The 13,461-nt window shown below is 34.3% G+C and overlaps 2 protein-coding genes across 4 annotated transcripts; both read right to left on the minus strand.

Moving 5' to 3' along the window:
- Positions 1–8,962: 8,962 nt before the first annotated feature.
- Positions 8,963–9,841, minus strand: LOC126682427 (non-specific lipid transfer protein GPI-anchored 30). Its single transcript, XM_050378114.2, has 2 exons — positions 9,472–9,841; positions 8,963–9,235 (listed from the first exon to the last, which is right to left on the minus strand). The coding sequence occupies exons 1-2, from the start codon at positions 9,782–9,784 to the stop codon at positions 9,114–9,116; spliced, it is 435 nt and encodes a 144-aa protein (XP_050234071.1). The 5' UTR covers positions 9,785–9,841; the 3' UTR covers positions 8,963–9,113.
- Positions 9,842–10,214: 373 nt separating this feature from the next.
- On the minus strand, positions 10,215–12,196 carry LOC126682443 (uncharacterized). 3 transcript variants are annotated; one of them, XM_050378144.2, is made up of 4 exons: positions 12,064–12,196; positions 11,078–11,277; positions 10,865–10,922; positions 10,215–10,767 (listed from the first exon to the last, which is right to left on the minus strand). In XM_050378144.2, the coding sequence occupies exons 2-4, from the start codon at positions 11,266–11,268 to the stop codon at positions 10,507–10,509; spliced, it is 510 nt and encodes a 169-aa protein (XP_050234101.1). In that variant the 5' UTR covers positions 11,269–11,277; positions 12,064–12,196; the 3' UTR covers positions 10,215–10,506. The 3 variants fall into 3 exon arrangements, with proteins under 3 accessions (XP_050234101.1, XP_050234099.1, XP_050234100.1); XM_050378142.2 differs by having other exon boundaries at positions 11,078–11,280; XM_050378143.2 differs by lacking the exon at positions 12,064–12,196 and having other exon boundaries at positions 11,078–12,056.
- Positions 12,197–13,461: the final 1,265 nt, after the last annotated feature.

Below are 13,461 nucleotides of genomic sequence, written 5' to 3' on the forward strand. Positions count from 1 at the left end.
TTAGAACACGATCAAAGTTAAAAGACATATATAGAATAGGATTTTGTTAACAGGAGTTTATAACTTAGGGTTTTGATACTAAGTCAACGTTTATGGATTAAACGTATAGGTAACTCGATTAAGTAACTGACGTACCGACAAACTATCAAGCCAGTTAGCGGGAATGGATACGTGATTGGACAACGCATGGAGCTTACGCATGCGGGATTATAATAATGCAGTTTTGGATAGCGGTCACTGTGAGTGGCAATTTACTTTCGCGTATTATTAGTATAAAAGTTATTTTCATATATATACGTATATTGTTTTCACGCATCGCATTATATACAATTGATTGGATGTTATATGTTTATTTAATTTCTATATGTGAGAACTAGTATGCGATCCGAGGAAACTAGCTACCTATTGGGTGTCAATAGGCTGTGTGATCACCAGTATCGAGTCAGTCTAGTATGTTTGCATTGAGAAATGACTTGACACAGCTGGGAGCTGTTGATGAATATGAAATTTACGATTGGGTTATGATTTAGATACGCAGAGTGAACTCGGCTACGGTGTAGCCTGGAAGTCCCCGTATCTAGTGGCTGGGCCACCAGCGAGTTGGACTCGCAATTGATATTTATGATTGGGTTGAACGATATATGATTATTCGAGAGATGTGTCGCATGCTAGGATATTAGTTTCGTACGGATCAAATACCTGTTTATATGTTTTTTTATTATTGTTTTCTTGAGATGCGATGTTATATTTTTATATTAATACCGTTAGTAACTTGCAAGCTCACTCAGTATTTCCCAAAATACTGACCCCCTCACAGTGTTTATTTCAGGTGATCGGAGTCGGATCAGACAGACCATCTCCTTTGTGTCGGCAGCCCTTTTGGCTTACACAAAGTACGAGTTTTATAGAGCTGCAGTAGTCAGTAGGTGTCAGTATTAGATTTACGATTCAATTTCAAACGGTATTTGAAAAGTAAACTCTGATATAATTTTATAAATGAATTGTTTAGAAAGATAGCGTTTATCCGGTTAAATTTGATACCAATTACCGTGAATGGAATTGGTGATATTTGTGATCGGAAACAGGGCGGTGCTGGATATGAGATATCGCTCGGTAAGACCCTGGTTTCTAAGAATTGTTTCGCGAATGTTTTCAGAAAAGGAATACGATATTTTAATAATTGAATTATATTATTTAAAGAAGATTTCTGATAAAGTATTATATATAATAAAACATTTTAATCGCGAAAAATTTATATTGATTTTAGGCTTACTACGGGTTCCGGAGCTACCACTCCCGTTCCCTAGCGCCGGTCGCGGCTTAATAATTTGAGTCGTGACAATTGTGGTATCAGAGCAGTTGGTCCAGTTACCTCTGCTAATATGTGTTGTGTTAGTTAACTGACCTAGGAACTACTGCAGCTATAGAGTTGAGTTCTGTCTGATCCAAGTAGTTTTCATTGTTGTTTTGCGATAAGTATAATTGATTGGTTTGTGAAGTGCTTGTTTGTTTGTTGCTACACACGTACATGAGATACACGCGCGTATTTCGTTTTCGATAAGATATGCATACGTGATATGCATATCTAGATGGAACCTCGAGGAGATGAAATTCTACGATGAGGCAGTTCATGTTTTGGTACATTTAGGCTAGATACTGTCGAGAGGATCGATTGAAACGCCAGGAGGCGGATAACGAAGAAGTATAAAGCTACAGAGGTGAGAGAACTTGCCGGATACAGAGTTTAAAGGTCTAGAGAGCTTACAAAACTCAAATTTTATAACTTTCTAAAGTTATTTTGTTTAAACCATTTTGAAAGCATAATTGTGCCTAGACCCGTGATAGTCATTGATAAATGCCACGACATTGATAGAAGTGCATCACTACATACATTGCTAATGAAAAGAACAATAAATGAATACATGCATTAATAGTACATGCATCATATGCATTATGCTCAGACGAAAAGGTGAGATGTGGCAACTCTTTGGGGATGAGAGACGTCATCACCCTAGTGCACAATTTTGCTAAGATTTAAATAAAATTTCGATTTACATTTCGAAACGAAATGTTTTATTCGAAAGAGTTTTCAAGGAGTTTTGTTTTTAAGTAAGTATACCTAGACCAGAACTCTGTGACGGAAGTAAAATGCTCGCGAGCAAGCTGCGATCAAGGCCACGAGAAGATCGAATATGTATAATTGCGAGAACATAGGAGTTATGCTTTTAGGATATGAACTTAGTTTCGAGTTAACGAGCTAGAATATAGCTAAAAATCGCAGATGTATTGGAAAGTGACACATACCAGATTAGTGGTAAGCTAGAAAGTAAGTATCTCTTTGACAGGACGTCAAAGATATTAAACTACGATATAAGGAAAGAAGTATATAAGAAGAATGAAGTTTATATACGAGAAGCGAATGGTAAGATGTATGTGAGTAGCAAACTGTAACTAATTGAACGATGAACTGGGATGTTCCTATCTTTAAACGAAGTGATTAGAGCATCATGCTACCACACCATAGAAGTAAGAAAGAGGATAGTCGAGCATAGAAATAGACTCACAGTTTACACCTTGAAGATAGAAGATTACCCTTATGAAAGGATAATGTGAATATTGCGTAATATTAGAAAGTCGTCAGGTTTAATAAGATCGTGACAACTCTTTATTGAACCGTTGGATCAAGTTGTCACTGGAACACGATGTCCCTAAGACGGTGACCTAAGTGTTAACTATTACGATCGGCTAACCGAGAACGTGAAGTAGATTTCAGAAGAATATCGATAATGGATATATGTCGATAAAGTGACGAGCCAAGTAGACGAGTGACAAGAATATGAAGTACGGAGCATGGAATTGGATCAATTAATTATAGCTAACATCAAGTCCGCATAGAATGTAGTGATTTGAGAAGCATGATAAGAAAGATCAAGAGGTAAACGACAAGAATTGCAATAAGTGAATTAGGAGTTGGACTTCCACCACAAAGTTACGATTATAAAGTGGATGAAAAGATTAGGACAAATATAAGTGTGAATGATGTGCGCGAAACACGGGATCTTAAGTTTTAAGTTCAACTAATAAGGAGTAGAGTGCATGGTGCGATTGATATGAAAGATTAATAGTAATCCCTGAATGGTTAGGATGCAATATATAGCATCGAACGTATTTGACACATAGATGAATCTTCGTGCATCGAGGTAAGTGAAAGGACGTGAAGAAGAGACTCAATAACAAACTTGAGCTACATATATTGGATCAGTCGAAATATGACATGAGAGATGAAAGTAAGATACCTATGAGAAGGTATAAGAACTCGAACAAACAAGTTAGTTACGAAAATCGATATAGAGAAAAATTTGCTTGCGTACGTTGCAAGAAACTTGATAAGAGTGATCGAGGAAAGGAAAAGAGAAAGTCACACGGAAAATTAACGAGAGGATCCACTAGATTGGACTCTATGTAGTCACGGACACATAACAATGAAAAGAAATAAAGATGACTCGAACATAGGATCGGCTTCAATGACAGTCAAGGTGTCAGTAAAAGTACGATAAGACGCAAGTAATCAAGAACGTACCATGTCGAGGAATTCAGACGAAATAGGCTACGATCACCACTCATGCTCGAGGTTGTGAATGTTAAAAGAAGAAGTACATGATGTACAAGATGCAATGAAGAAGAATGCAAGAAATGTAACAAAAGATGATCGAGACACATGATAAGAGCGTGAATACGGAACACAAGAAAGGTACCATATGGCTATAGCATTACGACTATTAATCCTATTGGTTGATTAGGAACAAGAAGTCAAGGAAGAGACATGAAGGAATATACCTACGTTATGGGTAGAAGAGTGAAGTAACGAGTGAAAATAACAAGACTATAGATAATAAGGAATAAACCTCACACTACGCTATGGAAAAGAGAAATAGTTTGGAAATTAAGAGTCAAACTAAGATACGATATTAGAAAAGAAGAATGGAATAGAATAGTGAATCGTAAAGATGAATGCTAAAAGCATCCTTAAGAGTCGTAAGACGATCAGCGTTAAGAAGACGACGAAAGAAAGAAGAACTTAGGTAAAATGAAATGAAAAAGTAAATAAGAAGTTAAGGATAAATATAACCTAAGGGCTAATACTAAGGTCAACATTTAAGTTTCAAAAGATGGACTACCATGAGGCGGATAATGACATACTCACTAAAAGAAGGAAGGATCAACTAATTAAAAGATTAGTGAGAGATATACGCGATAAGTGACGAAGGTAACAGTGACGACACCGTTAAAGGCAATATATGACGACAAAAGTTGAAAGAATCAAGGATCCTCACTGAAATGAGTAAACAAGGTACATCGAATAAATCGGGAGTAAAACTCCAATGCGGCAACAATTGTTGTCCCTCTAGTACGAAGTGTGATATAAAGAAACATAAGGTGAGACTAACAATAACAATGATCGTAAAGGGGAGTAAAGGATAGGATAACAAAGACAGTTATCCAAGATTATAAAGGATGAAAGATGAAACAGATTAATGTGAAGTAAGAGGAGATAGGAAGCTTCAAAGAATAGTACGTCATGCTTAAGAAAAGGAAATAGACCAATGGATATACAAACGAATATAGAGGTATACGAGATATTAAGACGCAAGAAGAAGGTTAAGTAAGCCCTACAAGAAAAGTGAAGACCTCATAAGGATACGTCCTGAGGACTTACCTCATGGATAACCATGATAAGTGACGTTAGCGAAAGAATCTTCCTACGAGAAATGAAGTAATGAGACAAAAGAGGATAACAGATAGTGGAATAAGCTTTTAGCACGACAACAAATAATAATCAGATGACAGCAACAGAGACTACGTAAGTAGTGAAGCACGAGTTGTTTGAGTGTCCACATCACTCAACAAGGAACGATGATAGGATTAAATATGTTGGACAAAAAGAAAAGGATCGAGAACGAAAATGCATGTGGGTACGACTAACATCGTTATAGAAAGAAGACTTGGAGATCAAGATCAAGTCGTAACCACGATCAAACAAAGCAAAAGAATCTAAGAGTACGAACTAATGGATCATCTACATCATTCGATTACGAATGAGTAATCTTAAGAGTGGAGATTATCGTTACTAGTAATCAGACATTACTAGAACAAACTAGTATTGAGTATCAGTATTAAACTGAAAATTCAATTACAAAGATAAAAGCTCATAGTATTGAATGTCAAACAAAGGACAAACACAACGATTGTGTTGTAAAATTAAGAGAAGCAATCAAAGGTAAGAAGTTATAGTACATAAGAAAATGGCTAAAAACACTATGAAAGACGGAGACGATATGAAAGGTCGTCAATGACGATTAACATTAATCTACAAAGAGTACAGAAATGGAGTAGTGAATGAAGTTCAAAAGATTAAGGGTTTAAGTTAAGTCAAGGAGTTATATGAAAATTCGAGGACGAATTTTTATAAGGGGGGAAGAATGTAATACCCCAAAATATTAAATTATTTAATTGGACCACGTGTCCAGTGTTAAGTCGCCAGAGTGGCGATATCAGAAAGATTTCCGAGAGATTAGGATAAATATTAAATTTTAGCAGGACGGACTTGAAAGGATTATTGCGAAAGATTTTATATTATATTTCAGTCCTAAAGTTGGAATTGGAATTAGAAAAGAAAAATGTCAAGAAAGTCGCCAAATAAAGTACAGGGACTAAAATGGTAATTTAACCATATAAGATCCGAAGGGATATTATTTCGCCAAAGCCCGCGAAATATTTTATAGTATATGTGGTAAAAGTTTCGGATCAATCGGAGACCTTTTAAAATTTGGACGCGGATGCGTTTGGGCTAAATTGCAACTTTTGAGAAGTTTAAGGGCTAAAATGTAAATTAGCCAATTAAGCCTCGAAAATAGAAATTAAAAGATTTTGACGGAAAATAATAATATTGAGTTAGTATTATTTATATGAATATAAATAATACGTAAGCAATCGAGTTAAAAGAATAATTTAACCATTTGGTTAAATTAGAAAGTTTAAAAGAGAAATGGTTTAAGTTAAAGAAATAAAGGATTGAAATGGCAAATTAGCCAAATATGTATATATATTGATCATTCTCATGAATGATCCAGAAGATGAGAAAGAAAAGAAGGGAGAGTAACAGAGGGAGAACGAGAGAAAATGACGATCGTTACGATCCGTCGCCGCTTCGCCGTTTCTCGTCCGTTTCCGACGTTTAATAGCTCGAATTGATCGTATTCCAGAGGCGAATCACGGTAAGCTTGTCGTTTTACCGTTTAAACGGATATATTTTAAGTTATATCGATTTAAAGTTTTAGGCCACGGAACGATTATATCGTTTTAATCGATATTAGAATTGGATTATAGGGTTTTGAGCTTAGATTAAGCGTTTTGGATGTGTTTGGAGCGTTTTTACGCTAGTAGCACGTCGGAATGGCCGCGGACGAATCCTACGCGGGCGCGTAACTATGTTACGCGGGCGCGTAACTATGTTACGCGGGCGCGTAACTATGTTACGCGGGCGCGTAACAAACTTGCGCGGGCGCGCAAGTACTTTGCGCGGGCGCGCAAGTACTTTGCGCGGGCGCGCAAGTACTTTGCGCGGGCGCGCAACAAGACTACGCGGGCGCATAGTTTATGTGAAGCACCTATACGGTATTTTCACCCCGCTATGACCCCATTTTCCGACTATAAGAGTGTCGGACATTGAAAAGGAAACATAAGCCCCAAAAACGAGAAATTTGAATATCGAACACGACGTATTCGATTAGGGTTCCGAGATATAAGAAACCTATGATTAGAAATCGATGGATAAGAGATATAATAAGTATCTCGACTAAGTATTAGAACACGATCAAAGTTAAAAGACATATATAGAATAGGATTGTGTTAACAGGAGTTTATAACTTAGGGTTTTGATACTAAGTCAACGTTTATGGATTAAACGTATAGGTAACTCGATTAAGTAACTGACGTACCGACAAACTATCAAGCCAGTTAGCGGGAATGGATACGTGATTGGACAACGCATGGAGCTTACGCATGCGGGATTATAATAATGCAGTTTTGGATAGCGGTCACTGTGAGTGGCAATTTACTTTCGCGTATTATTAGTATAAAAGTTATTTTCATATATATACGTATATTGTTTTCACGCATCGCATTATATACAATTGATTGGATGTTATATGTTTATTTAATTTCTATATGTGAGAACTAGTATGCGATCCGAGGAAACTAGCTACCTATTGGGTGTCAATAGGCTGTGTGATCACCAGTATCGAGTCAGTCTAGTATGTTTGCATTGAGAAATGACTTGACACAGCTGGGAGCTGTTGATGAATATGAAATTTACGATTGGGTTATGATTTAGATACGCAGAGTGAACTCGGCTACGGTGTAGCCTGGAAGTCCCCGTATCTAGTGGCTGGGCCACCAGCGAGTTGGACTCGCAATTGATATTTATGATTGGGTTGAACGATATATGATTATTCGAGAGATGTGTCGCATGCTAGGATATTAGTTTCGTACGGATCAAATACCTGTTTATATGTTTTTTTATTATTGTTTTCTTGAAATGCGATGTTATATTTTTATATTAATACCGTTAGTAACTTGCAAGCTCACTCAGTATTTCCCAAAATACTGACCCCCTCACAGTGTTTATTTCAGGTGATCGGAGTCGGATCAGACAGACCATCTCCTTTGTGTCGGCAGCCCTTTTGGCTTACACAAAGTACGAGTTTTATAGAGCTGCAGTAGTCAGTAGGTGTCAGTATTAGATTTACGATTCAATTTCAAACGGTATTTGAAAAGTAAACTCTGATATAATTTTATAAATGAATTGTTTAGAAAGATAGCGTTTATCCGGTTAAATTTGATACCAATTACCGTGAATGGAATTGGTGATATTTGTGATCGGAAACAGGGCGGTGCTGGATATGAGATATCGCTCGGTAAGACCCTGGTTTCTAAGAATTGTTTCGCGAATGTTTTCAGAAAAGGAATACGATATTTTAATAATTGAATTATATTATTTAAAGAAGATTTCTGATAAAGTATTATATATAATAAAACATTTTAATCGCGAAAAATTTATATTGATTTTAGGCTTACTACGGGTTCCGGAGCTACCACTCCCGTTCCCTAGCGCCGGTCGCGGCTTAATAATTTGAGTCGTGACAGAGAGAGAGAGAGAGAGAGAGAGAGAGAGAGAGAGAGAAATATTAAAAATATGACAGTTGTCATATGATAAGTAAAAATATATACTTAGAGTAAAAAGTTAGTAAAAAATAGGTATAATTATAATATAAACATGCTTTAGAGTAAAAAAATAAAAGCATTAGAATGATGAGGTATTTTCTTTATCTTCTCCTTATTGAGGTAGGAAATCAAATTATTTTAAAAACTAGAGTATTATCCTAATCTTCTCAACTAAAATTTGATTGAACTCAAACTCAACATCTCACCCAATCACTACTTAAATTGCTCCATTACCTAGTAAAATTATGAGGTGAAAGGTTTCAACTAATATAACATATATTATGCATTATCTTTTTTATTTTCTTACGAAGCGTTTGGCAGTTTCGTATAAAAGATCACTCACTACCCGTGAAAGTAGAATCCTATTAAGAAGAATGGAAGCTCAATGAAACATGTGATTTTTTTTACCTAAACCATAAAGATTATAAATCAATTGAATTGTGTGAGTTACATCATCAAAAATAGTTATTTTAATGTTATAAATTTCTATCAAAATAGATAAATACGGGTCAAAATTATTTTTAAATTGATACAAGCACCCCTTTTGAATAACTGAAAGATATTTAGAATGTTTATATTATTTCCATGAAAATAACATTGTATCTATTACATTAAATTATATTTAAAATTTTGTCAGATACTATAAATTATAATACATTGCATTAAGATAAAAGGAACATAATAAAATAATGCTTTTATTGATAATGAAAATTAACTAGAGATACACTCTTGGTTGACAACAAATGTGTATTTCTTTTCTAAAACAATGGGAAAATTAACAAATGAAGAGAAGGCAAAAGCTCCATTAACAAAATCAAATATCTCTGCTTTCAGTTGATTATATTTGCTACAAACCCAAAGACAATAATGGACAAAGCCAGCACTATTTTCCAGCAAGGGAACAACAAAAATCCTGAAGAATTGTCAACTGAATTCCTGGTATTAGGAGAATCTGAAACAATTTATTATAAGATTATACATTCAAATGGTTAATGTAAAATGAAAAAAAAACATCAAATTTATCCCTCTATTTGGATCAGTATTTCAACAAAATCATTTTTAACAATTCAACCCCTGACTTCTCCGACTTGTATCATTTCAACCCCCGGCTCACGAGTTGAAATGATACAACGCTAAACATGTAAATATTTAGTTAAGAAAAAAGCAAGAACTGAGAGGATTACTGACCAGTAATGCAAGCAATAGGATTAACATGGAGTCCACATCTGCCGGGCAATTGTTGAGCTTCGGTAGCATTAATACCAGCTTGCTCAGCTTGATCACTGCCTTGATTGCTAATCATACTACACAAGCATTTTGGCTGATTTTTGATCACATTTTCTAGAGGATCACAGCAACTCTTAGGCACATCTTTTGTTCCTTTTAAATAGTTTAAGCAAGGAACAAGTTGGTTTATGCATGAACTGTCTTGGCCATTTCCCTTTTGCACCAAAATGCTCAAAACTATAACTATTGCAAAAATCCCACAACTTTTTGCCATATCTTTGTTTTCTTTTATGTTCAAGATGCAGTTTTAGTGTTTGAAAAGTTTATATGGATTGGCTTGTGAATGTGTAGATATATAGTGACAGTGAAAAGCAGAGATGTTTGGTAATCCAACTTGTAACTTGTTGGTTGACCAATATGTTTCTAGGATAGTTATGGCTGTTGCCGTTGGATTGGTGAAGCTACTTTTAAAAGAAATTTGGAGCCTGTATAATGACCCAATAATCGAACCAAACCGAACCAACAAATGCCCATTTTTTAGTTTTTTTTTTTTTTTTGCTTTGATTAAATTTTAAGAGTAATTTATTTTTATTTCACTTTTAGTACAAACCCAACCAAAAAATAAAATTGAACTGAAAAAACAACCTATTAACATTCTTATAAAATTGATTTGGTCCAATACGATCTAAGATCAGATTAAGAACTTGAAAAAAGATATACCCTTTCAATAACAGACGACAATCGTGAAGTTTGATTGCAAACAATCATCATAGTTCTAAATCAAGAAAGTCTACTCCAATTCCTAATGCCTCTATACAAAATGTCAGCACTCAGCATGTACATTTCTTAATTTTGTTTGTCTACAGAAACAAGCTGAGAAATGGTATGTACTATTTACAAGACTATAATTCCCCTACCCACATCATGAATAAAATTGAAGTGGGGAAAGAATTGAGAACACTTGACCTACCTACCAATTATTTGCAGTTGCTACCATTAATTCGACTTGGAATCTTTCGAATCAAAACCTTCAATCCTTATAATTGGTTTCCTTTCATAATTTCCATGACGATGAACCTTTGCTCCTGAACGATGATCAATCTCTCCAACGGTATTTCCGAGTACAGAATTTTTTTCTAGGTTTTGATGAACAAACGTTACATCACAGACTAAGGGATTTTTTGTACGCAGTGGCGGTGAAAAGCTGAGTAAACCAAAGTGGCTGGTGTTAACATCCAATTGATATTCCAGATCATCCTGAACAATGCGGGAGGTGAAAATGAAAATATAAATACACATAATAAAAGGGAAGAGGGGTTAAATACAACTTCAGAAGAATTGAAGCAAAATCTACCTTTCCCAATAATGAAGGTAGAATGTTACAAATGTCGCCTTTAAAAGGACACAAGTTCCTGCAAGTAAATGAAGATTTAGATAAGTTAGTGAACAAAGCTCAATCATGAGACATACACAGACCCTATACTAAGCACATAAAGACGCTAGTTTAGACTTGATATGAGCATGAATGAATAATAACTGTTGAGGATTTTAAATAGAAAACATTCACCTTCTAGGCCGACAGCAAGATCTGTTGCACACGTCAACTAAATGAGGTTCAAGAGAAACAACTTCCAGTTCCCTAAGTTCTGGTAATGAAGCAGTCTCCTCCTGCTCATTGCATTTATAATCCGAGGAGCCACTAAAAACACTTACTGTAGAGAATTTCTCTTTCTGAGCGATTCCCGAGTTAGCTTTCATCCCAATTGACTGCTGAAATCATAAGGGGCAAGAGTTGTGCATGATTTAAGAAGCAGCAAGAATTAAGAGTTTAGTATCAAGAATGCCATGACGAGGGACTGAAAATACTCAAAATGTGCAACATAACAACAAAACCGACATGAGAAAAACAAGAGTTGAATTGCAGAATTAGCTTTCATTGCAATTAACTGCTAAAATATAGGGGTAACAAATGTGATCTTGTAAAGTAAGAACCAAGATTTGTGTATCAAGAATGCCAGTAAAAGGACATGATAAAGAAACTTCAAAATCTTAGCATTGGTACAACAAATCTGAAAATAAATTGAGCATCAAACAATAAATGACAGCACATCAAAGGATATAATTAACAATTTGTGCAAAAATTAAATTTAATTCTAATGTAAATGGCCAAATATATTAAACTGGTTCTTCGTCTTCCTCTTATGATAAGAGAGTGCCAAATAAATTTCTGCGGCATAAAAAATTGCCAGTTAGCCATTACATTATTACTCCATATGATAATCAAATTGAACTCTATTTAATTCACTTTCAAATTTAACGACATTTTGAAAGAAATAAAATAAAATCAAAAGTAACATCTACGTAATTCAATACCTAATTTCACATTCTTTAATTAAGTAGAGACAACCTATAATGAGATAATAAAAAGTAATTGAAGAAGAAATAATACAACGGAAAACAAAACATAAGCGATAATTTGATGAACGAATATGAATTTGTCTAATTAAAAAGCAGCCATTAATGAATTACAGATATGAATGAGGAATTTATTACTTTGGAAGACCACTGAGATGGAGTCGAGAGACGACCGACGCTTTTGCCTTTTTATGTTCACTTTCGTCGCCGTTTTGCTTCCGCCCACAAGCTTTGCGCGGTTTTTTTAGTTTTAACAACTCTCTCTCTGCTTTAAATTTATTTCTTGTCCAATATATCCCTCTGTTTTCTTCACTACACTGGGTAAGCTTACCCGCGAGGCCCGGCCCTTTTATCTTTATCATTTTGAGTTAATTAGGAGAATACCTAAAAAAAAGAAAAATATTAGTATTTTTTAACTATAATTTTCCAACTTTCGAGCATGTTTCATCTTTATGTTTTTACTCTCCTCTTTTATTTTTATACTCTGCCGCTTGGGATTTATACTTCTTCTTCTTCTTCTTCTTTTTCTTCTTATTGTTTCAGTTCATCCAAACAATACAGCTAATAATTCAATAAATAAATCAAATTTTTCAATTCATATCAATTAAATAGATTGATTTTCTAATTCTAACATCACTTTTTTATGAGTTTCAACTTTAATTTTCGATCCGCTAGAATTTTTAATTCGTAATGAAATCGCTTTAAATTTCACATCGAATTCAAATCCAACGATCATAAATTTATCCAAAAACAAAAAAACTGTAAATTATTAATGTACTTGGTCACATTAAAAATCTATTAAAAACGGTTTTAAACAGTTTCAAATGCAGTTTCACATGCAGTTTCAAACTGTTTCAAAAAAATTCTAAAGCACAGTTTTATTATCATTTAAAAAAAGTTTATACAATGGTTTCAAAACAGTGTACAAGCGTTTCAAACAGTTTCAAAAAATAGCTTCAAACAGTTTACAAAGGTCTCAAACAGTTTACCAGCGTTTCAAACAGTTTAAAAAAAAACAGTTTCAAACAGTTTACAAAAATTTCAAACAGTTTACAAGTGTTTCAAACAGTTTCATAAAATAAAATTTGCAACTTTGATCTAAATACAGTTTAAAACAGTTTAAAAATGTTTAAACAGTTTATAAAGGTTTCAAACAGTTAAAAATAGAACATTTTCTTATAGCTTACAAAAATTTCAAAAACAGTTTACAAAAGTTTTAAACAGTTTTCAAAGGTTTCAACCAGATTCAAATGGATTTTTAAAACAGTTTCAAACATTGCATAAAAAAATTAAATTAGTTAGTCTAAAACAGTTTACAAAGTTTTCAACAGTTTATAAAGGTTTCAAACAAACTACTTAAAACGATTTCTTAAAAACAGGTTCAAACAGTTTACAATAGTTTCAAACGTATGAACAAAAAATTAATACATAAAAAATAGAAAGAGGAAGAAAAAGATCCAGAATAAGAGGATATGACGGTGACGATGGCGTAATATTCCGTTGCTTCAAATTCTCTGAAACGAACACGATTGATTT

The sequence above is a fragment of the Mercurialis annua genome, linkage group LG5, assembly GCF_937616625.2.
Source record: "Mercurialis annua linkage group LG5, ddMerAnnu1.2, whole genome shotgun sequence".
Taxonomy (NCBI): domain Eukaryota; kingdom Viridiplantae; phylum Streptophyta; class Magnoliopsida; order Malpighiales; family Euphorbiaceae; genus Mercurialis; species Mercurialis annua.